Consider the following 27,128-nt stretch of genomic DNA (forward strand, 5'->3'; position numbering starts at 1 on the left):
AAACATTATTGAGAACTCATTTTTTTAAACAAAATAGTTGTATAGTGTATATGAAACAGAGAGAACAATGATAACAATGAACAATTATATTAAAATTAAAAGTTGAAAAACTGAAACTGAACTATAAAATAGCCACGTAGCGTGAGTAACAGTTGCACATGGGTTAAAAAAAAACCCCAAGTCCAATGAAAGAATATCAGCATTATCAGATTATCAAATTGAGGATGATCAGACCGAGGAAACATTTTGATAGTGCGGTTTCTGGTCCTGCAAGCTCTTCTGCGCACCATCGCTGGGGTTCAGGCACTCCGGCCAAGAGGAAGACAGCACACATGAGCTGGGGATGGGTGGGAGGAGGAGGAGGAGGAGGAAGCCCACTGAAGGCTCCTTGCCCAAATCCAACCTACAAACCTGGAGCTGGCACCAGCTGCATTCGTAGGAGCGCACCATTTCACAGAATATTCATGGGTGTGGACATGGATTCTTCAACAGCCAGCCCCCCATAATGAACAGCCTGGGGAAATGCTTTTCTGAGGAACCTAGTTATTTTGAAAGGGAATTGATGAAATCCCCAGGAGAAGGTCTGAGCTTACTTGAGCACCTCCAGGTTCTCGCTGTGCTTCAGAGCCTCCACGAAACACTGTCCACCGGCAGAGCCAATGCTGTTGCTAGAGAGGCTGAAAGAGGAACAACAACAACAGAGGAAGCTGCTTCATATCACAGAACGGTAGCTAATCTGTGATAGCTGGATTTGGTGGGATGGGCAGAGGACCAGGAATTCCTCCTCCGCCCAGACTGCAATCTGTAGTCCCTCACTGGGTTGATACAGACACAAGAAACTCACTCGATTTGCTTCACGCTCTGCATTTCTGGAATGGCCGTAGCGATTTCTTTTATGCCAGCATCATCAATCTTGTTGTGGCTCAAACTTTGAAAGAAACCCGACAACTCATAAGATTAAAGAAAACATCCACCGTGTTCATGACATTGTGTTCTGGCTCATGTATGTCGAGCTTCAGAGAACATCTCACTGTTTCAAAACCCAATTAAATCTATTTAGTTTAATTAGTGCAACAAAATTGAGTAACGTGATCTAGTGATACCTGCTTTTCAACATCTGATAGTCACTTGCCCCTCCAGTGCCCCACTGCCACCCCCTTGCCTCTTAGCAGCTGCATAGGTAATCCCAGTGCCCCTCTGCCACCCACTGCTTTGGAAAAAAGAGAGAAAATTAATTAAGACATGTTCTCCTTTGGTTATTAATTCTGACAATGAAGCTGGATGTTGGGAGGAGATGTGTTAAAGTGGCAGACATGAGCGGAAAACATGAACTTACTCAATTTTTTCCATGTGAATGGCATTCTTCAAAACTTGTGCAAGGTGTGAACAAGACTCACCACCAAGACGGTTTTTATTCAAACTGGAAAACAGTCATAAAATATGAATCATGAGTCAATTATTCTGAATGGTCCCAAAAGGCGAAAGCTTCTCAGAACACTTGTTTCATGCTGGGTAACAGTGGCCTTCACAGCAGGAATGGACGGGTGCACATCAATGTCCTATCCACATCAATTTCTTCTGTGTTCATTCCTTAGCCCAACCCCATGCCTTCCAAAATTATTATTTTTCAATCTAAATAAATTCTAAAGCAACCTAAGAATGAGGGCAGTAAACAGAAGCCCTTTTCACAGGGGAAGAAAACTTTTGAAAAATTGGACGATGGATTCTGGCCCAGCACTTGCTCCAACTGCAGGTAAGAAGCTACCTGATTCCTTGGTCTGGGCAAATTAAAGTTCTCTTGCATATTGCCAGCCACTGAAACTGGCAGGTCTGAACAGTGACAAAATAAATATATTTTGTTGTTGCATCGAACCTCTACTCATAGCCATACTTACATAAGTCTTTTCAGGAGAGGCATTGCAGAGAGTCTGGAGGTCAGATTGAGGATATCTGCATCGCTGAGATTCAGAGAGCCAAGGCTAAGAGGTAAATAAGAATATCATTGTCAGAACATTAGAACAGCCCTCTGAATCAGCCCAATGGCCCGTCTAGTTCAGCATCTGGTTCTCCCAGTGGCCAGCCAGGTGCCTCTGCAAGGCCCACAGAAGTGCAACAGAACTCTGCCCACCTAATGTTCCCAGCAACTGATATTGCATAATGCATCCAACTGCGGAGATGGAACATAGCCTTTGTGGCTAGTCCCTGTTGATACAAATGATACAAATTATTTATTTGTATGCCACCTTTGCATAATCAAACCATGCTCAAAAAACTTACATAATTACAAAAACTTAACAAAACTCAATAAGTTACAAACAAGAAATGAAAACATCTCAATAAGCATACAATAAAAGAACCTCCACATAATGCCTAATAAAAATGCAAAAGCATAATACCAACAGCAGCAAAAACCGAGCACATCCACAGTTAAATCTTGACTGCAATATAAACTCCTAAACAAAACCCCAGCCCAAGAGTCTCTAGGCATCCTGAGCAGCAGTCCTGCAAGGACCCACATCTAAGGTGGCTTCTGGACCCTCTGGCAACAGCTCTTGTGGCTACAGTCAGTCAGGGTCCCACCCCCAGCCCTCCTAGGCCAGGTGGAAAGAGGCCAGAGGAGCAGACCTTGCAGGACTCGTGGCAAATGTCTTGTATAGGAATAGGAAGTGCTAGAAATGACAATTCTGAACTCCTCTGGCAGCAGCTCTGCTATTTGGGCAGCCCAGCTGGAAACACAGGAACTATCCTGGGAGGAAGTTAGATCATTAAAAAAAAATCTGGCAAACCTGGAAACTCGCAAGTAGGAACCCGATCCATGTATAAGCCACATACTGTTTCAGCATCATCGAAATACAGAGTAGTGTTGGAAAATAATATATGCTCCTAACTCGGCCTTTGTCATCTCAGGCAACAAAGGGACTGACTTTGTGAGAATGGTGCCAGCCCCAGCCCAGGAATCCTTCAGTGCACAGCCCTCCCCAATGAGGAGATAGAGCCATCATTCATTCCTTTCCATGCAAATCAATTGGAATTAGAGCCTATTGCCCAGGAGTGGCTTTTCCCAAGGGAGTCCTTGGATCCTCAATGCCAAAAAAAATCCAATGGCAGCAGAAAAGGAGTACTGGCTCTTTAACTGGCCAGGTGCAGCACTCAGAGGGCAGAGCTTCCATCTTGACTACCCGGCCCAGGCTATAAAGTTGCTCCAAAGCACTGCAGTGAGATTTTCTGCCTCATCTGCGGGACCACTGTCTGTGGTCCTGAATCTACACCCTGGTCTTTGTTCAAGGTCCAGAACTTGCCTTCTATTCCAGTTTATGCCTGGACCTTTTACTCCATGAACATTAAGAATATAAGATGAGTCTGCTGGAACAGGCCAATGGCCTACATATTCCACAGTGGCAGAACAGGTGCCTCTGGGAAACCGGAAAGCAGGATTTGAGCACAAGAGCACTCTCCCTTCCTGTGGATCCCAGCAACTGATCTTCAGAAGCATTACTGCCTCCAACCATGCAGGCAGAGTATAGCCATCATGGTTAGTAGCTATGGACAGCCCACTCCTCCCTGAATTTGTCTAATCCTCTTTTAAAGTCATCAAGGTTGGTGGCCATCCTGTAGGAGTGAGTTCTGTAATGAAGAAGGACTTCCTTTTATCTGGCCTGATTCTTCCAATATTCAGCTTCATTGGATGTCCATGAGTTCCAGGTGTTAGAAGAGAGGGAGAAAAACTTTTATCTATCCACGTGGCTTTATGCCACACTGTAACTCATATGCAAGTAGGATACCCCAATGAAGTGGAGAATGAAGGATACAGTCCCACCTGGGCAGCCTTCTGAGAGCCATGTGCAACTGGTGGGCTGAGCTAAAGGCAAAAGTAGGCAAAGCCATTTTACCTTGGTAAAACAGGCTAGTTTCTACACACGCCCCTCTCTATCCTTCAAGCAGAGTTCAAGACCCCACTCCAGCTATGCAAAACTACTGAAGGAGGCTGGGTCTGGGGAGAGCTCCAGATCCCCAGAGAATACAGGATCACATTACACATCACTTCTAGTCCTAACCTAAGGCCAACTGAAAGGCCACTTACTTTATGCTCTTCAGGTGAAGTTTTCCCTCCAGAGCGTTCATCAGAGCACCGATATCCATGCCAAGTTCACTTTTGGAAAAGCTAGAAAGGAGCAGAGTTACATATTCAGTTTGCAGCTAACTGTGCAGGAGGGAGAGGAAATGGCAACCCAAAGTAATGCAATAAGAGCCTGGGGCCCAGACACCAGTCTTCGGGTGGGTCAAGGATTTCTGTAGAGGCCATTCTCCAAGCCCCTTTAGAAGCAGGGGCAGGCTAGTGTAGGCACCAAGGGGAGGGTCTTTTTTGTGGTGGTGTCCTGACTTTGGCATGGTCTCTTTAAGGAGATGCATCTGACACTGACATTGCCATCTTTTTGGTATCATGTTAAGATTTCCGTGGTTGCCAAGTTGTTAGCCAAAACTGATTTTGTTCCTTCATTTTATGGGTGTGGGTGTGTTAGTCTGCTTGTTGACCCCTTTGCCCCCATCTTTCCAGAGACAGTTTTCAGAAGGCCTGTGATTTATTTTACCCAAGGGTAAAAAGAGATGCCCTTTGCAGTCACTCACATACTGGATATCAAACTTACTCAATGTCTTCAATCGTGTGGCACTGATGCAATGCTTCAGCCAGGTGCTCCATTCCGGGGGGAAGGAAACTGCAACAGGTTAACCTGGAAATTCAAAACCATTGCAGGTTTAGGGTAGTCAGCAGCTTTCTGTCCACTGAATGTAACCTGGCCCAGTCATTTGCAACCACAGGATAGCAAATGAGACATAAATGTAAGATGTCACCATGTGGCTATAAAATGTCAAGAGGCCATGGCATAAACAAACATAAACACTCAATCTTAATGCAAAGTACAGGCGGTGACCATTTTGTGCACGTCCAACTGACGTGCGGCCACCAATGCATGGGTCGTTTTGGACCTGGAAGAGGGCGGAACAGGGGCGTGGCAGGGCGGGCTTATGCATGCTCTGTTGACACGTGCAAGTGCCAGGAATGCAACCCCAGCACAAATCGGAGAACTGTGTTTTGGTTCACATTATGGTTCAAGAAGTACAATTTTGACTGGTTTACATTAAAATACAAACTGAACAGATTTCTCTCCCCCACACTTGTGAGTCGTAAGTTCCCAGCCCCCTCCTATATACTATTAGAAACTCATTCATTCTCTGAGTCTGGATTAAACCAGTTTTATATCAGTTTAACTATCATGGCTTCACCAAAAGAATATTGGGAAACGTAGTTTGATGAGGGTGCTGATAAATCTGCTAAACTTTAAGATATGCTGCAAAGGTTAGCATGTGCATAGTAAATTACACCCACCGTTTTGGACTTGTGTCATTCCCCTCCCTTAGAGACACTGAACCATTTTTCATAAATAGGTTTCTGTTTAAATATATTATTTAGTACCTACATGATAGTTTTAAAGTCAAAATAATACATAACTCCACCCGTTTTAAATTGCCAAGCTGGAGAGACTTTGCATAAATTTACACTACTGGTATTTAACTCTAAAAACCTGTATTCAAGCGTTTCTGGATCACAGAAGAGAGTTGTGTATGAGAAGCCCAGCATGGAAAATGAAACCATTTCACAATAAAGAGGGGATGAGTGTGACGCTAGAGAGGTTCAAATCCTGGAAGGTGCCACTCAGAGAAAACACAACAGGTACACAATCCAGAGCATGCAGTGATTCATACCTACCCAAGTTTCTTCAGTGATGGAAAATGTGGCAGTGTGTCAGAGATGGTTTCTGCTTCAGCATCAGTGAACTGTACCTGAGACCAGCTGGAATGACAAAAGGACAGGTGTGATACATTCACAAGTAGTCACTGGGGAAAGCAGAAAGCTATATATCGATAAGGCAGCCTTGTTACATAAAGGCATGTGTCATTGGGGGCCTATGTAGAACAATATTTTTAAAGTGGGAAGCCATATAAAGGGAAGGCATACAACATCAAAATGGCCTCATTTCGCCACCCCTTTAAAGCTCTCCTGTGAGGGGTTAAGGGCTAAGGCAAGGCCATGCCTCACACCCTCCCATGCCACCCATCCCTAGAGAGACCCCATGGAGACTTCCAATGTCTGGTGATTTCAAGTCTGGCTGCAGCCAGCAGCACAGCAAGCAGCTCTCTGTGATCAAAACAAAAAGCAAACAAACCCCACTGTGGGAGAGACACCCCCTCCCCTCCACACACTCACTTTAACGCCCAGAGTTGTCTACATTTCTCAATGAGCTTGGGTAGAAAGCAGACTCCTTTGGCTTCCAGTTCACACTGATGCAACCTGCAGGCCTCACACACACATAACACACAAAGAGAACACAGAAGGGCAGCTTAAGCAGAAGTTGCCTATGCATGGACAAAGGGCGTGGAAACCGGGAGGACCCCTGGTTTTCAAATTAAGCTGAAAATTGATTTCCACCACCGCCACCCTCGTGTAGGGTTTCTTTGTAGTCCTTTGGCCACTTTAGTGCATTGGAATGAATAAAGTTTAACTATGTCATGAGCGCTGGGATCATGGTACAGTGGTGCCTCGCAAGACGAAAAGAATCCATTCCGCGAGTCTCTTCGTCTTGCGGTTTTTTTTGTCTTGCGAAGCAAGCCCATTAGCGGATTAGCGCTATTAGCGCTATTAGCGGTTTAGCGGCTATTAGCGGCTATTAAAGGCTTAAGGGATTAGAGGATTAGCTGCTAAAAGGCTATTAGCAGCTATTAAAGGCTTAAGGGATTAGCGGATTAGCTGCTAAAAGGCTATTAGCGGCTTAGATCAGCTGATAAGCGGCTTAGCGAACAGCTGATAAGTGGCTTAGCGAACAGCTGTTAAGCGGCTTAGGGGCTTGGGAAAAAGGCTGGGAGGGAGAAAAAAACCCCAGGAATCGCAAGGCATTTTCGTCTTGCGAAGCAAGCCCATAGCAAATTCGTCCTGCGAAGCACCTCCAAAACGGAAAACCCTTTCGTCTAGCGGGTTTTCCGTCTTGCGAGGCATTCGTCTTGCGGGGCACCACTGTATAGTACAATGGACAACCATCACACCAGCCAAAGAACAATGACTTCCTCACCGGCTGACCACGGACTCCACTTTCTCCTCCTGACGAGGAAATTCCTGTTCCACTATGAAGAGGGCCTGGTCTCTCCTTAGCCTAGCCAAAAATGGAAGGAAAAAATCAGGAAAGCTGAAACAAGTTTGCCCTGCCTTGTAGAGGCTGCCCAACAGAAACTGAAGAACAAAGTGCTATTCATGCTTTACTTGTGGGTATGGCAGAAGAAAGTGGAAACATGTGGAGAAAGTGGAATGGGGCCCTTCACCCCACCTCCAACGTTGGATACCTAGGTTGCCCCTCCCTCTGACATCTTTGCATTGTGTGGGCTTGAATGCAAGGAATAATAGAATTGTATAGTTGGAAGGGGCTGCAAGGGCCATCTAGTCCAACCCCCTGCAATCCAGGAATCACTGGCAAAGACTAAAGGTAAGACAAGAGGCATGACCCAGCTCCATCTTCTCCAGGGAGGTCTTTTCAACACACTTTGTGGCCTTTTGATCTGGATTCATTTCCCATAGGACAGCCAGGCATCTCCAGAGGTTTTGAACTATAGAGCCCAGCCAGCACAACCACAACCACAGAGGAGCGTATGCCACAGTGGCTGCTCCTAGCAAAGTAACAGGGAGCCTGAGGACCCTCCAGATGTTGTTGGACTCTCGTCAGCCCCAGCCGACAAGTTCCCCACCTCAGCCTAACCTGTTTTGGACCACAGCTGTCATCAGCCTCTGTCAACATGGTCAGTGCTCAGGGATGCTGGGTGTTAAGAGTCCAACCAGATCTGGGGAGCCACACGTCCCCCATCCCTGATCCAGACTTTGCTCTGAAATCCATGGCCAGCTCTGTTGAAATACAGAAACATGTTCTTAGGGAGAAAATTATCTCCCTTTAAGGCTTTCATAGGGTTTGTTCACCATCTTTTTCTGCCAACCATGTATTTTATTCCTAAAACAACAACTCAAGAAGGCAGGCACACAGAGGAACTAATTACGTGATGGCTGTGATGTTTCCCTGGACTTCTGCAGCCAACTTCAGAAGGATAATGATGCTTTCATCTTTCACCCAAGGCTCTTCGATGCTGCAATGCAAAGGACACACATATGTTGCTTTGTTAGAAGATTGGCCCATGTGAGGCCTCACCTGGTTTTGTTTGCTTGTTTTTTGTTAAAATACAGTGCAAAGTTCTATGTACACTCACTCAGAAGTGAATCCTGCTGAGTTTGGTGGGGCTTATTCCCAAGCAGGGATGCCAGAGGGTTTTGTTTTATATGCATTTAGAAGCAAAACCAACTAGGTTTGCACTACCCAGACTAATAAATGGAGCCAAAACAGCTTTCCTTCCATTTTCTGAATTTTGCAAGATAGTTCTTGGCCCCCAAAATGTACAACAATGCATATAAAATGGCATAATTAGGTTAAAATGCATATAAAAGTGTGTGTTTTGTGGGAAATATTCATACAAAAATAATGTGAACGTTGAAGGCTGGAAAGAGATTGGCCTGACCATTCTTATTCCCAGGTAAGTACTGGGAAGTTTAGTCACAGATGTGACAATATATGTGGAGAAAGGCAAAAGCTATCGGGTTTTGGTGGGTGCTTCATCCCCACCCATAATGTGGAATTTGGCCCCCAGCTAAGATTTGAGTTAGGTCTCCAAGACCCAGAGAAACACAAGATGCAATGACACCCACCAGCTTGGTGGCTTTAAAAGTGCATTAGAGAAATCCATGGAAGGGAAAAAAAGCTATCAATGGCTACCAATCACTACAGCTACATTCCGTCTTCCCTGCCAAAGGCAGTAGTGGTTCTAAATACCAGGTGGGCAGAATGCTGTTGCGCTCAGGCTTCCACTCATGGACTTCCAGGTTGGTCACTGTGAGAACAAGATGCTGGACCAGATGGGCCCTTGGCCTGATCCAGCAGGTTCTTCTGGTGCCCTTACAGTTGCATGGGGAGCAAATCCCCCTGAATGGGAATTCTTTTAAGAATGCATGCAGAAGAATGGACTATGTCTGCTGATCTGCAGAGGAGAACCTGCGTTGGCTGAATTATGGGATGTAGCAGGACATTTTTGATGTTTTTATGACCCACATTTGCAAGAGCAACTTCCAAATACAACATCTTAGATCATGTTTTCAAGAGGTTACTAGGGAGACAAGGGGCTGCAGCGGCTGTGCACCCCATGTAACTGTTAGATACACCCTAAGCAAAAGACTAGAAGCAGAGTGGAATCTCTGACAGCTTGAATTCAACTGGATGACAGAAGAGAAATGCTTACCCTATTCTTAGCATGCCCTCCGATTTCCTTAAGGCTCTGAGTAGATCTTCTGCACTGCTGAGCATCATGCCATTATTAGCTGACCTAAGAGCAAAGAGAGCAAATCTTTTGAGGGTGTCTTATTATTACTCTGTTCTTAAAGGAACCAGAGTAGTGTTTCGCGTCAATCAGAATGGGACTAGTCTTTATGACAGAAGTAGCAAAACTCACGTGAAGTCGCTCAGAGCATGGCACTTGCCCAGAGAAGAGGACAGCACCGCCAGATGTTTTGCTTGGAAACAGCACTGCTTCATGCTGGAAGAAAAGAGGAATCATGTCAAGTGAGCTCCTTTGGGGTGGGTCAAGAACTTACAGTGATTTCTAAAGGCAGTCCATCTTGATCCTTTAGATGACTTGGAAGGAGGGCCAAAGCTAACTAAGAGTATCTGCTTTGCATACAGAAGGTTCTAGGCATGGGAAGGGGAGAAATCCAACTCACAGTTAAAAGCAAATTGATCTAATTTGCACTTTCTAAAACAATGTGAGAAGCAAAACACTGCCATGTTTGAAAATTTGCACTCGGCCTAAGGTGAGGGCAGCATTTATAAATAAAAATAAAATTGGATTCAGGCTCTGTTATTATGTGTGTAAGAGTTAGCATGGTCTGCCTTCATAGAAGCCTCCCCCACCCTTGTTTTTGCTGGTTTGTCTGTCAGTCATGTTTCTTTTCTGAGCACGACTGCTGCTAGTAAGGCAGAAAGCTGAGAGAAGCAACTCACAGAGGGTGGCAACAGGCAACCTCATCTGAGTTAACCTCCACTGTGTGTCTGCATCAGAAGTGACTGGGTTATTGAAACACATCTGATGCAAGGATACAGTCAATTACTCAACCAAAGCAGAACTTCATTGGTAGGAAGGAAGGCAAAACAAGCAAACCACGCAGAGAAGCAGCATGCTCCCTCTTCCATGGATGCTTTGGGCTTACAGGAGTTCGTTAACTTACTTTTCACTGCAGGCTAGCAGTTCAGTCATGCCTCTGGCCCCTGACCGCCACTGACATGTGGCCCCTGAAAAGCTCTCCATAGAATGTAGACTTTGGGCTGAAAAAGATTCTCCACACCCCTGCTGTAAAGACTGTCCTGCTCCATTTTGCAAGGGGAGTAGAATAATGTTCAAATAATTACCTCAGGATCTTTTGAGGTTTATCTTCTCTCACTAGGGTGATCAGCAGTGTTGCCTCAGAGCACAAACTGCAAAGAGAAAGACACATTTTTAGAAAAACAAAAACAGGTGGGAGGCAGCTTTAAACGTTGTTCCACCAGTGTTTACTCTCTGGTATTTCAACATCCTTTTGAAACAATCTTACTCCCCTCTCTATTATTCCAACACTTCCCTTTCTGAAATACCTCTGAGTAGCTTTCCACACCAGTCTTTCTTGAGTCTTTCCTCCCATCAGATGTCAAAGAAATAAACAACTATCTGACGTTTAGAAGACATCTGAAGGCAGCCCTGTTTAGGGAAGTTTTTTATGACTGATGTTTTAATCTCTGACACTATTTACTGTAACCATGTTCATGCAGAACAGCAGAGGCATTTGCAACATAAATGTGCACTGGGACAACTATCGATAGCAAAGCTGACTGAATAAAATAGTACCTTAGACTGCATATCAGAAAACACATTTGAAGCCTACCCATTGATTTTGAGTAGAGAAAGGTGTGAGGCCACAGTCACACAATACATTTAAAACACTATGGCACCACTTTAAACAGTCATGGCTTCTTCCCCCAAAAGAATTCTGGGAACTGTAATCTGTTATGAGTGCTGAGAGCTATCAGGAGGCCCCCAGATTCCCATCACAGAACTACAATTCCCAGGGTTCCCTGAGAAGAGGGACTGGCCGTTAAACCACACTGGGAATTGTAGCTCTGTGAAGGGAATGGGGGTCTCCTAGCAAATCCCAGCACCCTTCACAAACTACATCTCCCTTAATTCTTTGAGGTGAGCCATGATTGCTTTAGGCGGTATCACAATGCTTTAAATGCATGGTATGAATGTGGCCTTTGAAGGGAGGAGCTTATGGTGGGAGCCCCAGCCCTCAAAGTGCCCAGTCTCTTCATTCCACACATGCACAGTAGTCAATCAAGCCACTCCCTCTATCTCCCACCCATTTCTTTATGCTTTCTGCTATGCTCCCATTAGGTGCAATTGTAAACTTTGCCTCCATATCTGAAAGTTCGGCCCTTTCTGAATCCACATTAAAAACCCTTTCGTATTAAGTTATCCCCCAACCATATATATGAGGTCCAGCGCCGAAGGCCTTCTGGCAGTTCCCTCACTGCGAGAAGCAAAGCTACAGGGAACCAGGCAGAGGGCCTTCTTGGTAGTGGCGCCCGCCCCGTGGAACGCCCTCCCATCAGATGTCAAAGAGATAAACAACTACCTGACATTTAGAAGACATCTGAAGGCAGCTCTGTTCAGGGAAGTTTTTAATGTGTGACATTTTAATGTATTTTTAATCTTTGTTGGAAGCTGCCCAGAGTGGCTGGGGAAACCCAGCCAGATGGGTGGGGTAAAAATAAGAAATTATTTATATATACACACTCCAACTCCAGTTTAGTTCCAAGGGACAAGCTGTATGTGTTGGGCTTGGGGAAGAGAAATTACAAGCAATTATACCTCACGTGAACTTCAGCCACATTTTGGCACGTGGCAAAGACATGAGCAAGATGGAGAATGCCATCTTGTGAGACCCCGTTGTGGTTGATTCTATGCAGAAGGGGGAAGAGGAAAATGTTTCAGATTATTTTTCAGTGTGGTCTACAACAGTGTGTGCAGTTTTTTCCATTCCATTCCTAAGACTGGTCAGATACCTGCTCAACAGCCTGGACCTCCCACCCAAGGCAAAAGCTGCTTTGTCCATTGTCCATTGTCAAGCAGTTCAAGAGGGATACCAGAAGGAAAGGGGGACAAGGTAGCAGAATGTAAACTTTCCATAACCTTTCTGGGATTATATCCACCACCCTAACCCCTGATCAGGCAATGGTCCCGTGACTCCTGGGTGCCAGTCATTAACCTAATGGCATTCAGGTACTCAATCTTGACAGGAAGATGGAGGGTCTTTAATATACTTAGACCCCCTTCCTCACTGACACACAAACGCTGCTTATTTTCACCTTGCAAACCGTCAGTAAGTGTTCCAGGCTCTTGAACACACTGATTCCTCCTTAGGTTGTTTTGGGGGTTCCCTCGGGTTAGGGCTCCCCCTTAAATATTTCATATGCTTCTGAGAACCTTGTTATTCCTTCAAGCCTGCAGACACCTCCCCCTAAATGGCACAGCCATTTTGGCTGCATATGGAACGGCACTCACAGCCTGAACATTGGAATGATGTTCCACCGGGGATAGGATACCAGAAAATTGGGGTGTGGCTGAAACATAGGAGGAGACTATATGTTACAGTGCAACCCTTCACCTCACAGGCTGGATGTTCCTTAGAAATACAAACCTATGGAAAACAAGCGCAAAGTTTTCCAAGTACTGTGCTCTCTCTTGAAGGTGTTTCCCAAGATTTATTGTTAGCTCAAAGTTTGTTTCAGATGATGGAAAGCACTTTATGGGATGATTTGAGAATGTCAGTAGCTGTTATTGTGTATGTGCAAGTTAAAGAGCCAGAAGTGGGCTTAGGGCACCTCCCACCCCCAATCCCATACCTATCCCTCTTGCACCCACTTACTTACTTCATCAGGCAGGGAATGTGGGTCCTGGGCAAATGTTCTAAGAGGCAACTTAGTCCTTCATTGCCAATATGGTTTCCAGAAAGACTGAAAAGGAAATAAGCAGACAGAGCTCTCCTGGATTTGTATACAGAAGCCACCACAACAGTCCATTATACATTTCTATGGTGAGTCAAGGTTAGTGTCCCAGCAATGCCCGAATAATAGAATCATTGAATTGTAGAGTTGGAAGGGACCCCAAGGGTTAACTAGTCCAACCTCTTGCAATACCGGAATCGCAGCTAAAGAATTCCTGACAGATGGCCACCCAACCTTGGTTCCAAAGCCTCCAGCAAAGGTGTGGCATGATCCTGGCTCATCATGGTTGATGCATTCATAGTCGCAATGGAGATGACACTTACTCCAGTTCTGCAAGACGGTCACACTTCTCAAAGATGGGGCACAGCTCTACGATCTCGCACTTGCCAATGCCACAATCTGTTAGTCTGTTAGAGGGCAGACAAGTAAGAAAGTTAGAGGTTAGTCTTTTAAAAATTAATAATAATAATAATAATGATGATGATGATGATGATGTGATGGAAATGTAAAAGGAAAACAGTAAAGGCTGGTGAAGTTTATCCCATCCTTCAAGAGCATGAGCATTTCTAAATTTATTTAGGTGGACTGAGAACAACATGCTCAAAGCCAACGATCCAAGAGGATTTCCAAAGGGCCAGGAGGGAAAACCCAGCATGTTTGAAAGAAGCAAAATTGTCATGAAATAAGGGTTATCGGTTTGCACATACCTGCAGCATATTTCTTGGCTTTCTTTACTTTTCACAAAATGCAGAAAAGCATTTTCACTTGATCTATAAACACACAAGGAAATACCTTGACTAGGAACTGAGGCAGCCTTCAACCAGACGTTATTGCACTACAACCCACATCCTCCCAGATGACTGGCTATTGTGGCTGAGGCTGATTGGATTAAAGTTATGGCCTGTCTAATTTAGCATCTTGTTCTCACAGTGGCCAATGAGATGTGTATGGGAAGCCTGGACCTGAGCACGACAGCAGTGCTCTCCTCTCTAGTATTCAGAGGCAGGATACTGCCGACACTGGAGGCAGAACATAGCCATTGTGGCTGGTAGCCATTGATGGTTTCACTGATCTAAGGATTAATATTATGGAGCTTCTTCACCTAGAATTGCAGCAGGAGTGAAGGCTTTGTTCTTTTGACTCTTGGGGATCAAGTTGAAAGGGGAGAGGAGGTCAAAGGTTCTCCATGTCCTGATATTCCTGGGGTCTTGATCCTCTTACCTGACTTCCACTCTGCGGATTCTCTTACACTGGTTAACTGAGTTGGCCAGCAAGCAAACACAATGTGATGAAAACTTGCTCTCTGTGATGCTGTAGGAAAGAGGTGGGAAGAAGCAGAAATGTCCAAACGTTGAGTTGAAAATCAGTCTGTGGATCCCAACTGGCAATAGATCAACTGTGCATATGGAGCCATTGCAAATATGGCAGTTAATCAGCAAGGTCAGTAATTCATTATTTCTATTACTATTCGTTACATTTATTTATCACTTACTACAAATAGGTCTCAAAGTGACTTATAATTCTGAAAGCACACATGATACCAAGTTCAAATTAAAAACATATTTACTTCTTGGGGTGTTTTGCGAGTATGTCAAGAAGACACACCAAGGTGGTATCTCAACATCTCCAAGGAGCTTTTTTCAAATGTTGGCTGAGTTGCAGTGATTCTCTCTCAAAGAACTGAACACTCACTGAATGAGACAGTGTACCAAAAAAGGGGGTCAACATGTTAGGGTTGACCACGGAAACTTCCATGTAAAAATGGTTTGAGTGAATCAGCCCATACTTAAGGGTTTCCCAGTATTGGGAATATAATGTAGCAAACCAGGGCAATTTTGACCAATGTGGTGTCCTCCAAGTGGACTACAGCTGGACCACAATTCCCATCAGTCCCAGCCAAGTAGGGATGGGTGAATCTGTCAACTTCAGTTTCCTTCAGTTTCTCATTTCCCCAATTCTCCCCCACCCCTCATTCCAAGGTACAGATCCTTATGATATTTACCTAACATCCTTCCCCCAACCTACCATCTTAAAATATAGAACGGCCGGCCCTATCATTTGACAGAGTGCAGTGGCCTCTGCATTTGCATGTCATGAAAGAGAAATGAATTGTGAATCTTCTCATGTATTTTTATTTTTACTGATTTTATTTTTATTGCCAGGGAATAGGAAAGATGTTTGTGGGTTTCTTTGGCTCTGGCAGCCTTGGACTGTGAGAGGGGGAAACAGAAATAATCATATTTGGGTCATCCCTGGGGATCTGTCATGTGAAGCTTCCTTGGGCTGAGTGAGACTGCTGGGCCACCTAGCCCAACAATGACCACTCTGACTGGTAGCAGTTATCCAGCGTGTCAGGCAGAGGCTCCCAGACTCACCTTAAGAGCTCCATACTGTTGAGGTAGGGCAGGAATTTCAGAAGTCGTTCAACACTTTGATCATTCAGTGAGTTGCCAGACAAGCTGCACAGCCAGGGTGGAAAATTCAAAACATTATTATTACGGAAACATTTACATCCACCTTTCCTTTGCATAACGCATTGTGGAGTACATGGTTTCCCCCTTCTCCATTTGATCCTCACAACAACCATGTGAGGTAGGCCAGGCTGAGAGACTACAACTGACCAAATGTCACTCAGTCAGCTACATGGCTGAGACTTGAGCCCTGGTCTCCCAGGTCCTAGGCCAACACTCTAACCACTACGCCACATGTTCTACAAACATGTTGGAAGAAGGAAGTCTACTATGAACATGTATGATGGGAGAAAGCCATGCCCAATAGCTTCATAAAAGGGGCTAGGTGGGCCTTCCTGGGGAGGGAATTCCAAACTTTGGGTGCAGCCTTTGTGAAGGCCCTGCCTCATGTCCCTGCCAAATGAGCCTTAGAATTGACAGAGTTGCGAGAAGGACTTCTCCAGAAAATCTGAGGACTTAGGCAGGCTCATCCTATATTCACTTGCCTTACTTTTTCCTACCGAAGAGCAGCCTATTCCCAAATTGCATTATGGGAGGATTATGCATTAAAACACTGGATACCAATAGGAATTTAGTTTTGCGTTCTTATTGTATTAATCTGGCTACACAAACTGAGCAGGTCTACAGGCTTTAAATGACTAATATTGGTTCATTCACACAATGCCTACTTGACCTTGATCACTTACTTGATCTTGGTCAGTCCAGAACATGTACTTAGACGTTTAAACAATCGGTCAACATCCTTTAGGTCCATCATACATTCCTTGAGACTGAAACACAGAGCCTGATTAGCACTTCAAATATTTAAATCAAAGTTTAGCACAGCTTTAGTTCTATTTGATGGGTCTATTGGAGAAAGAGATGAGTTAAACTGAGGGGCCATGCATGTCCTTTATTCAGGAACCTGTAACATCAGTAAAATGTAATTATATTTTGTGGGGGGGAATGTTGAAAGAAATTAATTATTGTTGTTGTTATTAGTAGTAGTAACAAAATGTTGAAGCAATATAAAATACTTATAATAAAGTAAAAATAAAAAAATGCTGAAACAATATCATTTTCACTAAGATCCAGGCTAACTTCTGAAGTCTAAGCATCAGACCATCATTTTTTATTTTTGTTAAAAACACAAAAAGGTATTTTCTGGAAGTCTATGCAGGATTCCAACAGTGGAAGAAAAGGAATATTGTTTGTTTGCTTTATTTAGATGTTCCTGCATCTAAATGATATTATAGTAATTGCAGTTTTGTGTGCTTTTTTTAAATGCTACTGTGATTATTGCAAGGTGCTTTGAGCTCAGCATTTGTTCTTGAAGAAAGCAGAACACAAATATCTGTATTTTTGAAAGTATAAAAGAACATTTGGGAGATCCTGCTATGGCCGCTAGCTGACTATTCCTTTGTCAGGTTCCTGGCAAGTAGTCCAGTGGGAACCAATGAGAACCAGTGGTTATGAGATGGTCTTCTTGTAGCTGGGACTCCCCCTGTGTTTCCAAACGAGATATCCAGTAGAGCTTGGGGGAGGTGGCACCTTTCCTGCTAATGTGCACCATGTTAACAGTTTTGCAATAGAGAAGGAAGAAGGGGAGGCAACTGGCTAAATGCTGACTGCTGCAGAAGGGATCTCTGGAGATCTGATCTGCTGCCTTGCAAGGATGCTCATTTGCACCCTTGTGCCCCTCCATCCAATGCTCAGGTTGCATATATGTGTAAATAAAGCCCTATATCCTAAAATTACTTCATTCCGAGGAAACAGAGGCCAGGATAAGCACTCGGATCCCCTGGAATATCTCACCTCTCAGAGATGGCATGTAATAGAAGTAATCCACTTTACCATCAAGCAGACACTACATTACTGCTTTACTCCTAACACAGGGGTGGGGAGAGAGACAGAGAGAGACACACAGACGCACACGGAGAGAAGCACCTTACCAAAAGCAGCGGTCATACATTGAGTTAGGCACCGAATCCAGCAGCTCCCTCCTAGGCTCACCAGTCACACGGAGCATTTGGGGACTGAAAAGAAAATCTACCAAGTTAGTCAACTTGAAGGGACATTTGGATTATGCTTCCAGTATTCTCTTCATTTGGATTTCTACCCTGGGGAAGACTGGAAATCTGAGTGCCCTGGTCCTTTTTTTCCTGGAGTGAATCCTTCATTCTTCTGCATCACTCCATTTTCAGTCACTGGTTTTTGTAGAATATAATCTACCCGCAGAAAGTTATTCCTAACGTTGATTAGGAATCTCATTGAATTAATTTGGTGGGGTCCTACTCTCTGGGGGAGCAGAAAACAAGCTTGCTCCATCTTCCATGTGACAGCCCTTCAGATATTTGAAAAGTAACTCCCATATCACCAGGCTACACACCAAGCCCAGCTTCCTCAACTTTTCCTCGTAAGGCTTGGTTTCTAGACGCTTTATCATCTTGGTCATCCTCCTCTGCCCATGTTCCAGCTTGTCAATATCCTTCTTAAATTGTGGTGCCCAGAACTGAATGCAGGACTCCAATTGGGATCTGACCAAAGCGAAATAGAGCAGTACTATCACTTCCCTTGATCAGGACACTATGCTTTCATTGATGCAGCCTAGAATACCATGAGCTTTCTTTTGCTGCTGCATCACGCTGTTGACTCATGGTAAGTTCGTTGTCTGCTTAGTCCCTTGGATCATTTTCACATGTATAGCTGCCAAGCCATGTGCCCCCCAATCCTATATTTGTATACCTGATTATTCCTGCCTAAGTGTAGAACCTTTCACTTGTCCCCACTGAAATTCATTTTGTTACTTTTGCCCCAGTTCTCCAATCTGTTAAGGTCATCTTGAATCCTGATTCCATCTTCTATGGTGTTAGCTACCCTTCCCAGTTTGGTGTCATCTGCAAATGTGATGAGCAGCCCCCCTCTATTCCTTCCTTCATCCTCTATTCCTTCCTTCATCCAAGTTATTTATAAAGATGGTAGACAGCGCTAGGCCCTGGACAGAATCCTGCAGCACCACACTGGTCAATGGTCTTCCACCCCAAAGTATACCAACAGAAAATACCTTTACCTTATTCTTTCCCCAAATGTTAAGCGAACTTTCTGGGTGCTTCCCAAACTGCAATGAGAAAGAGATTAGAATATCAATTTGGAATTCATGAATTTGATTGAATCTGTTTTAACTACATGCGTTAGAATACCTTGGTAAATTAGATATACAGTTGCTGTTGTTTTTAATAAGTTACCTTTCCCCCAATATCTTTGCAAACAACATTTCCCTAGGAACCCCTGTATTGTAGTCTTCTTTTTTTTATATGGATTCAATTTTACTGGTTTGTACCATAGATACAATCATTTTTCATTTTAGTCAACAATTAGGTATATTTGATAGTGCCTTTTCCTAAAATGATATATAAATGTTTTAATGTTACTGGAGAGATTTTATAAGCTGTTGGGAAGATATGATGGAAAAACGGGTACCGAGGGGAGGGGTAGTCCTACAATTGTTGTGGTTGTTATTGCTTATGGTTCTTGCTTGTTCTGTTTATCTGCATTTGTATTTTTTACTACAAATTTAATAAAAATATTCTTTTTTTAAAAAAGAAGGAGGGTCAAATGAGCAAAACTGTGACCAAATGCAGGAATGTTATTACTTTTCAGACTGCTCTGGAAGGAGAAACAGCCGCTGGACCTACCATAGCTCCATGGACGTCATATGTTCCAAGTCAGCGAAGCATTGCACCAAGTGAAAGGCCCCGTCCATAGACATGTTGTTATGGTCCAGCCTAGAAAGCATGAAGGAGACCCAAGTCTGCAGCAGAAGAAACTGCTATATAGAAAGTTCTCAGATCAGAGGTTGGTAGTACTGCGACCCCAAATGTTGTTACAAGGCCCCTGGTCCAGGCTAGCTGAGCACTCCTGTTAGTGGCTGGAGATTCACTCGGTGGTGGCATGTTCCCATTAGGACCAGCAGGGATGATGGGAGTGATAGTCCAAAAACATCTGGGGACCCATTACGGTTGAGAAAGGTTGTTCTAAGGGATGCATTTCCAAAATGAGCTCTGGTTTCTCGTTTTCTTGGGATTGTTAAAGCAGGGTGCTGTCGGTTTTGTTACATAAGCTGTAGCTTGGATAAAGGCGGGGATTTATTTGATAAGCTCTTGCTTTCCCCAATAGGGATTTTGCGAGTATAAATGCAACATGTAAGCCACCTTGAGCTTCATGGAGAAAAAGATGGGATATAAATGCAAGAAACTAACTAACTAACTTTGCCCCGGCTACAACCCCAATCATAATCCCCCTATGCCTGCAATTCACAACAAATGATGTCCAATTAATCATACTCAGCACTCTAGAGCTATTCAGAGTGTGGCAAACCTGGGATATCACCCAATGGTAGGAGAGTTCCCATTGCCATCCTTATGAAAATCCTACATGTACCCCTGGAGTCCTGATTCTCACTGAGGTGACAATAATTTGGGCTATCCCACTTCAGCCTGGACGTTTGTGTTGCACATGACTGAAAGGTCCTCCATACCAAATAAATTATACCCCACAGGGAGAAAAGTAGCAGTTCAGAGAGAAGGCTCACAGTCTTGCCTTCTCCCCTTGAAATGCTTCATTTCTATGTGCAGGGCGTTCTATGGGCACACACTGCCTCCACCAACCATTATGTCAGTAACCTTAATAACAGTAATATAATACACTCCATCAAATATAAAATGTCAAAGAAAACAGACAGGCCCAGCAGATGAGACAGAATCATGAGATAGTAACATTATGTACTCAGAACAAAAGCCTACCAGGATTTTTTAAATGTCTTCACCATCTGCTGAAAAATAGCAAGAATGAGGGCCAGCTGAGCTTCCTGAGGACTCCTCCACAAAAGCTCTCCCCATCTGTGGGACACTCTCCCCAGGAATACACCCTTGGCACCAGCTGGACTATAATTTCAGCACCAGGTAATAATGGCTTTATTCTCCCAGAGATATGGGCAGCTTTGATTGAATGCTTACAGCTACTCAATCTAGACTTGACTGAATGTCCTTTTACAAGTGTTATTGTATTGAAGTTGTGTGTTGTTTAATAAGTTGTTACTATTTAGAATTTTTATTGTCTTATAAACATTGGAAATTGATATCAGACTTCTTTTTGTATAAAGCAATATATGAATCTAATAAATCAGATCAAGGAGTTCCACAGTTTGGGGGCAGCCACCAAAAAGGCCCTTTTTCTCTTGCATCAATTTGTCTCCTGTCAGTCAATTAAATACAAAAACCTGGACTTTCACTTACGTTAAAGAACGTAATGCGTTCAGATGAGGAAGGAGCTCAGCCACCTTCAAGACACCTGCGTCGCCCAGAGAATTACTGGACAAGCTACAATTGAAAGGAAGGCAAAATTACGTTTCCACTTTATAATATACATTATAATATGGCTTTTCTGGCAGAATGAACTATATTAGGTACAATTTATTTTCATTTCCATTCTTCCTCATGGAAGACGGAATGATACACAGCAAGGGGAACATCAACGAACCCAAAAAGTAGGGATGCCTGTACACCCTTTTCAGACATTCATGATATTTACATGGAATTGTTTGTGTTGGCGTGTGAATGTCAACATTCACCAAAGCCTGGTTATTCAGTGCAAGGCATAAGTATGAAAATAAAAAAGGAACATACTCTAACTCAGTTACACCAGTGCACCTCCTCAAGGCCAAGCACAAGTTCTTCAGATCTCCATCCTGAAAATTATTGTCCGTCAAGCTAGAAGAGAAGACAAATCATTCTCCAGGTGCTCTAAAACCAGGTGTGTTTTCACCAGGGACACAGGAAGCTGCTCTAGACTCAGAGTCAGAGTGTTTGGTCCATTCAGCTTAGTACTGTTGACACTGACCAGCAGCTGCTCTCCAGGATTTAAGGCAGGGGACATTCCCAGCCTAACTTGGTTTCCCTCCATAGGTTGTTAGAGATCAGCTCCCACCACACCTTAACTACTGGCCCTGCTTAGGGATGTGGGTGAAAAATGATTCCATTTAAAGCCAAGCCTATCAAAGCCACACTTTCCAAATCTCTACAAAGACCAAAACACAGCCTTCTTTCCAAATTCACAATTATCCAAATTTTGCAATGCAGCTCTCCAACCAACCAGTGTTTACAAAAATGCAGGCATTAGGAGGAAAAGGTGCATAGAAACAAATAAGTTAGTGAAAAGCAACATACGAAATGCATTACATTAAGAGAAACTGCTTGGAAAAATGTGTGCATAATTCAAAACCATACACAAAAATATGCTCATTGGGAGAATTTCACACTAAATGCTGAATAATTTTCAAAGTTGGCTCTAGGCCTGGGGACAGAATCCCACAGATGTTCTGATGTATTAAGAGGCTGTAAGCAACTTTAAAATTCTTTGGAGAGGTAAAGTGGCACTGAAATTATTTAAATAAAAGAAATAACAAAAAGAAACATGTGGACTTTAATATTGATTTTTTTAAAATTGCACATTAATTCAGAAATGAAACAGACTTACGAGTGAACACATGCAATATGGACATGGACCCAGAAATAAACTGATCTCTCCATCCCTACCAACAGACCAGCAGGCAGAGATGGGCAGTCTCAGGTGTTCTGTGCCTGAATGACTAAGGAGTTGGATCACAGCCAAGAGTTTTATAAGGCCAGGTAAAACCACCATGGCCCCTTGCACCACCTGGCCTGTACTGAACAGAGAACTGCAAAACCACCTTCTGGCCATCCTCAGTGGTGGTGCTGAAGTCCAGCAGCCAACAGCTCCCTTCTCAGGAAAAGCTACCATGCTGAGGCAGAAGAAAAAGGCTTCTGGATCCCTCTGCCAGTGTCCCTGATATAAGACCCCCCCAGAGCCTGCCTTGCAACCATGTTAACATGCAGTGAGCCATTATACAACTAAGAGAAATAAACTGTAAGCAGAAGCAACTGAGGTCACTGTACCATATTTTCCTCGCTGTTGCCGCCAAGAGATGTCCACCTGTGCTTGACAGGTCAGTGTTAAATGAGGAACTCCTGCAGCAAGGACAAAATGGGAAAGCATTACTAAAGGGGGATAGGGAAGGGGAAGGAAGGAAATATATAGGTTTGTGATGGGTCATAACTGTTTAGCAGTAGCAATATGAACATGCACAACTGACCAAGTCTGCAAGTGTGGCTAAGCCAAACCTTGGTTTATTGCAAATGAGAGAGCAAGAGAAGAGATAATCAAGGCTTTGCCCTTCCTCCAGACCTTTTCCTGCTTTGCTCTGTGCAAAGCCTTGGCTTGGCTTACTGGACTACCTGAATTTGGGCTTGTGATCCTTCTCACTCCAGAAAAGCTACAAGCAAGGTTTATGATGACGTACCTGGGCTGAGCGCCACCAGCAATGTGTTTGCCAACAAGGGTCAAGATTGCAGCTTGGTGATGAACACTAAAGATAGGAGAGAGATTTCCATAATGCCACACCTGGTTTAATTGTCCACAAACCCAAAATCTGCTTGCTGAACAGGAGGCTGAAGAGACTGTAAAACCAGGGCTGTTGTTTCTTTTCCTAGCCCTGGGCAGAGTTTGGATCGGGGTGGGATGTCTGCATGGAATATAGTTTGGGATCATGCCTGCTGCTGCCCCTGTTCCCTTCAACATGGGCAAGTCCCATGCTTTTATGGTGACATATGATTCTAGGATTAATTAAGGTTGCAGTCCTAACATCACTCATCTGGAAGTTTAACCCCACCAAATTCCATGGGAGCTACTTCTGAGGAGACATGGTAATGACTGCACTGTAATATATCAAATAACTAAAATGGATAAAATCAATCAGGATTGCTTTAAACTGAATGACAGCCCTAATTTCAACCATGTGGAAATACCCCATGATCATTCAGAATGAGCAGAGGGTATAGCCAGTGGATGTTGGTGGAAGGCGAGGGACCAAACATAAACTCTGCCCCGCCCCCATTCCCTGTGTTTTCTTGGCTTCATTAAAGGCACTGCAGCCTCCTTAAATAAACCAAGCATCCCTGGTCTTGTCGAGACTGTTAGGTAAGTCCCCATCTTCCTCAAGATCTCCCCACCCCCGCAGTCAACTAGCCAGTAGGAGAGCCAGTGTGGTTTAGTGGTTTATGAAAGTTTAACGGTGACTATCTGTTTAAGGAGAAAGGCACTTTCCTTCCAGGCAAAAGTACATTCAGTGTGTGGGCCTGAGCTTTAAAAGAACAGACCCAGGCTGGCAGAATTTTACTTATCATGTAGCGGAAAGGAGAGAAATGCCTCCTAAAAGTTGCTTCTACATGCCAGGGAATATCACAATGACTTGGTGCAGGGAAGAAGGAGAGAGATTGTGTTGTCAATAAGAGATAAACACCTTTTCTTGATCGAATGTATGCTTACCTGGCGTTAAGCTTCACTATATTTGGACAAAGACTCATTGACTCCAGAAGACAGAAGATGCTGTTCAGAGACAGCTGGTTGTTGTTTAAACTGCAGGAAATAAAACCACCAAAAAAACAACAACCCCAAACACATTAGCTTCAGGAAAGTCCTGCAGCAATAAATACCACACTTTGGGGTGCCAAGGGGTAGACCAGACAATGGGCCAGTCATGTCACCTCCCTCACCAAGGAGACAGAGATGGCATTCTTAGTGCAAGCAGACACAAGAGACCCAGCCTACTTGAAGGGTTAGGGGCAAACAATCTGACCTGCTTTAAGGCCGTTTGGTACATTCAATATTTTTCACAGGACACACACTTTGTATGCCGAAGGCAACCTTTCCCAACCTGGTGCAAGCAAACTCTCAGAAAACACTTACTTCAGAGGGCCAGAAATGCACATTCTGGGCACCATCTTCATCAGCTTCCTGCATCCTTCATCCCCGAGTCGGTTACCTGACAAACTGACATTTGTTTTCCACAGTTTAATAACATGGTTGATCCAAAGGTCTCACTCAGTTAGCAGGCAGTTGGGAGGAAGAGGGAACTTACTCAATTTCGGAAAGGTGGGAACACCTCTGGAGAACCTCAGCCAGCTCCTCTACCCACTGGGAATCGAACTGGCAATCCTGCAATCTGTATATATGGATATAAGACATCCATTAAGATGGGTATGGGGTACCTTTGGCGCTCCAGACATTGCTGAACTCCCAACTCACATTGGCTGATGGGAGTTGTAGGGACTGCACCTGAAGACCACTTCTCCCCATATGAAATGAAAGAGACCTTGCAGTCATCATCTGAAGCCTTTCTTCGTGTGCCTCCTCCATGAGAGGTCCAGAGGGCAGCAACAGGAAAATGAGCCTTTACTGTGGTGGCTTCCCACTTGTTCTCTCCCCAGGCCCCTTTGTTACATATCTGTAGGCGCCAGGCAAAAACATTCCTCTTCACCCAAACCTACAGCTAATTAAGCAGAATTAAGCAAGCAGGGCGGAGGGTTGTTGTTTCCATTTGCTATTATGTCATGTATCGTTGTGTTTTCGTATTGCAAACTGCCCTGTGATCTTCGGATGAAGGGCAGTATAGAAATTTAATAAATAACAATAACAATAATTCAGCAACATCTGTAGGGCCACAGACTCCCTTCCTCTACTTTGCAATGTATATCAGTTGCTCCTCACAAACTTACATTTACTTACTTACTTACTTACTTACTTACTTACTTACTTACTTACCGTAATATTAAAGTGCTAGGCTTAGGCACATCTTCCTCTTCTTTTATTCCCTCTTTTTTCAACCTGAAATCAAGAACACGTTTATAAATTTGTTTTCCTGGTCTTTCATGCACCAGAATGTCAAAACAACAATGGTGGTGATTGATAAAAGATGGACTTGCCTTATCTGCCATCTTGAATTAAGTGAGCTGCCCTGCTGGAAATCCCACCCCCAGTGGTGTCAATTGGTTACTCACGCCCCACCCCCACCCCAAAGCAAATACCATCTTCAGAGAAACTATTTTTCCTGAGGACCACAGCAGAGGAAGGAAGGGTTAAATCTGGCTTCCTCAACCTTGGCCCTTCAGATGTTTTTGGCCTACAACTCCCATGATCCCTAGCTAGCAGGACCAGTGGTCAGGGGTGATGGGAATTGTAGTCTCAAAACATCTGGAGGGCCAAGGTTGAGGAAGCCTGGGTTAAATCCAAAGCATGTCTCTTTTTATATTCTTCACTTTTCCTGTGCCCCACATCTGCTCTGATCCCCATTAGTTTCCCCCGCCCCCCATGATGCTTTATGCAGTACTTTATGCAAAGGCATATTTAATGTCGTTTGGACCTTTCTAGGTCATTTGCAACTTCTTTCACCCAGGTTTCAGTACTTTCTCTTCTTCCTTCTGAGACTCCTGCCACTGACCTGGTTCCAGTCTCCAGAGCAACCCACACAACAGTTCTTGTCTCCTCTTCATTTGTGCCTTTGCAATGGTCATCCCAGTCAAACCTTCCCTAAAACCAATTCCATTGCATGATTCAGAATGTTCTGGGGACACCTGAAAAGCCACATCTCTCACCTCTGACTTTTACTGGATTGGCCGGTGAAGGAGACTATCAAAACATCCTTCCTGTAAACAAATGGAAAATTAATGCTTGAAACTCCCTCAAATAAAATAGATGAAAGCAGTAACGTTATTATAGGGTTGGAGGAGAAAATCAATTCAAAGCCAAACTATCAAATTAAGAATTTCTGGAAAAAAATATGCAAACCGAAATGGAGCCATCCTTCTAAATTTGCACTTATCTGAATTTTGTGATGCTGCTCTGAGGCCAAACAATGTTTACAAAAACGCATATGTTAGGAGAAAGTGTGAATAAAATTGAAGATATGACTGAAAATAACATACAGCAATATGTTAGGAGAAATTGCTTGCAAAAATGTGCACATTAGTCAAGACTGCATAAGAAAACATCCTTGTTAAGGTAACTTCACAATAAAACGCTGATGAATTTTCATGAGGACTTTAAAAAAGAACCAACTGCTCCAAAACGTGGAGAGCTGAATTTAAAGCTGAAAAAATGAGAAGCCAAGAGAACTGAAATGGACAGATCCTTCCATCCCTAGTTAATACTGAGTTGACCACAATGCCAAAATGTGCAGTTTCTCTGCCAGTGACTCAAGCTCTCCTACAGCATCCTTCCCCAATAGAACACAGCTCTGGACTGTGCAAGTTCTGACTGCAATCTTTGCTTTCATCAGCTCCCTCCCCCTCTCCATCCCCTGAAAATATAGCCCCTGTGCAAAATCACTTGTCACTCTGGAGGAGCTTCTAACTCTCAGGAGTAGCAATGGGTGATTCTGTCAATTTCAGTTCCTCACAGTTTCTCATTTTTACTGCTCTGACTGCAAAGACCTCATGAAAAGTCATCAGTGTTTTAGTGGGAGTTTCTCCTAATATGACCATTTTTACAAAGCACATTTTCCCTAATATTTATATTTTCCATCTGCTTTAGAATGCATATCAATTAGTTATCACAAACCTAATTTCCCCCCAGTAATATATACATTTTT

The 27,128-nt window shown here is 43.8% G+C and overlaps 1 protein-coding gene across 3 annotated transcripts in view; it reads right to left on the reverse strand.

The window, feature by feature from the left end:
• NLRC5 (NLR family CARD domain containing 5) overlaps positions 1-27,128 on the reverse strand; it is a 51,522-nt gene that overhangs the window by 6,939 nt on the left and 17,455 nt on the right. For all 3 annotated transcript variants that reach the window (XM_083452833.1, XM_083452834.1, XM_083452835.1), the window contains 32 exons: positions 26,134-26,184; positions 25,304-25,366; positions 24,621-24,704; positions 24,449-24,532; positions 24,029-24,118; positions 23,004-23,069; positions 22,600-22,671; positions 21,310-21,393; positions 20,920-21,003; positions 19,321-19,410; positions 18,696-18,743; positions 17,578-17,661; positions 16,333-16,416; positions 15,551-15,634; positions 14,397-14,486; positions 13,883-13,945; positions 13,499-13,582; positions 13,101-13,184; positions 12,040-12,129; positions 10,545-10,610; positions 9,592-9,675; positions 9,382-9,465; positions 8,095-8,181; positions 7,125-7,205; positions 6,266-6,349; positions 5,768-5,851; positions 4,647-4,730; positions 4,082-4,162; positions 1,896-1,979; positions 1,337-1,420; positions 845-928; positions 594-677 (listed from right to left, as the gene is read on the reverse strand). In XM_083452833.1, the coding sequence (XP_083308959.1) occupies positions 594-677; positions 845-928; positions 1,337-1,420; positions 1,896-1,979; positions 4,082-4,162; positions 4,647-4,730; positions 5,768-5,851; positions 6,266-6,349; positions 7,125-7,205; positions 8,095-8,181; positions 9,382-9,465; positions 9,592-9,675; positions 10,545-10,610; positions 12,040-12,129; positions 13,101-13,184; positions 13,499-13,582; positions 13,883-13,945; positions 14,397-14,486; positions 15,551-15,634; positions 16,333-16,416; positions 17,578-17,661; positions 18,696-18,743; positions 19,321-19,410; positions 20,920-21,003; positions 21,310-21,393; positions 22,600-22,671; positions 23,004-23,069; positions 24,029-24,118; positions 24,449-24,532; positions 24,621-24,704; positions 25,304-25,366; positions 26,134-26,184 (2,550 nt within the window). The remainder of the gene's footprint in view (positions 1-593; positions 678-844; positions 929-1,336; positions 1,421-1,895; positions 1,980-4,081; positions 4,163-4,646; positions 4,731-5,767; positions 5,852-6,265; positions 6,350-7,124; positions 7,206-8,094; positions 8,182-9,381; positions 9,466-9,591; positions 9,676-10,544; positions 10,611-12,039; positions 12,130-13,100; positions 13,185-13,498; positions 13,583-13,882; positions 13,946-14,396; positions 14,487-15,550; positions 15,635-16,332; positions 16,417-17,577; positions 17,662-18,695; positions 18,744-19,320; positions 19,411-20,919; positions 21,004-21,309; positions 21,394-22,599; positions 22,672-23,003; positions 23,070-24,028; positions 24,119-24,448; positions 24,533-24,620; positions 24,705-25,303; positions 25,367-26,133; positions 26,185-27,128) is intronic.

Source organism: Podarcis tiliguerta (genome assembly GCF_965153285.1).
Source record: "Podarcis tiliguerta genome assembly, chromosome: 8".
Lineage (NCBI taxonomy): Eukaryota > Metazoa > Chordata > Lepidosauria > Squamata > Lacertidae > Podarcis > Podarcis tiliguerta.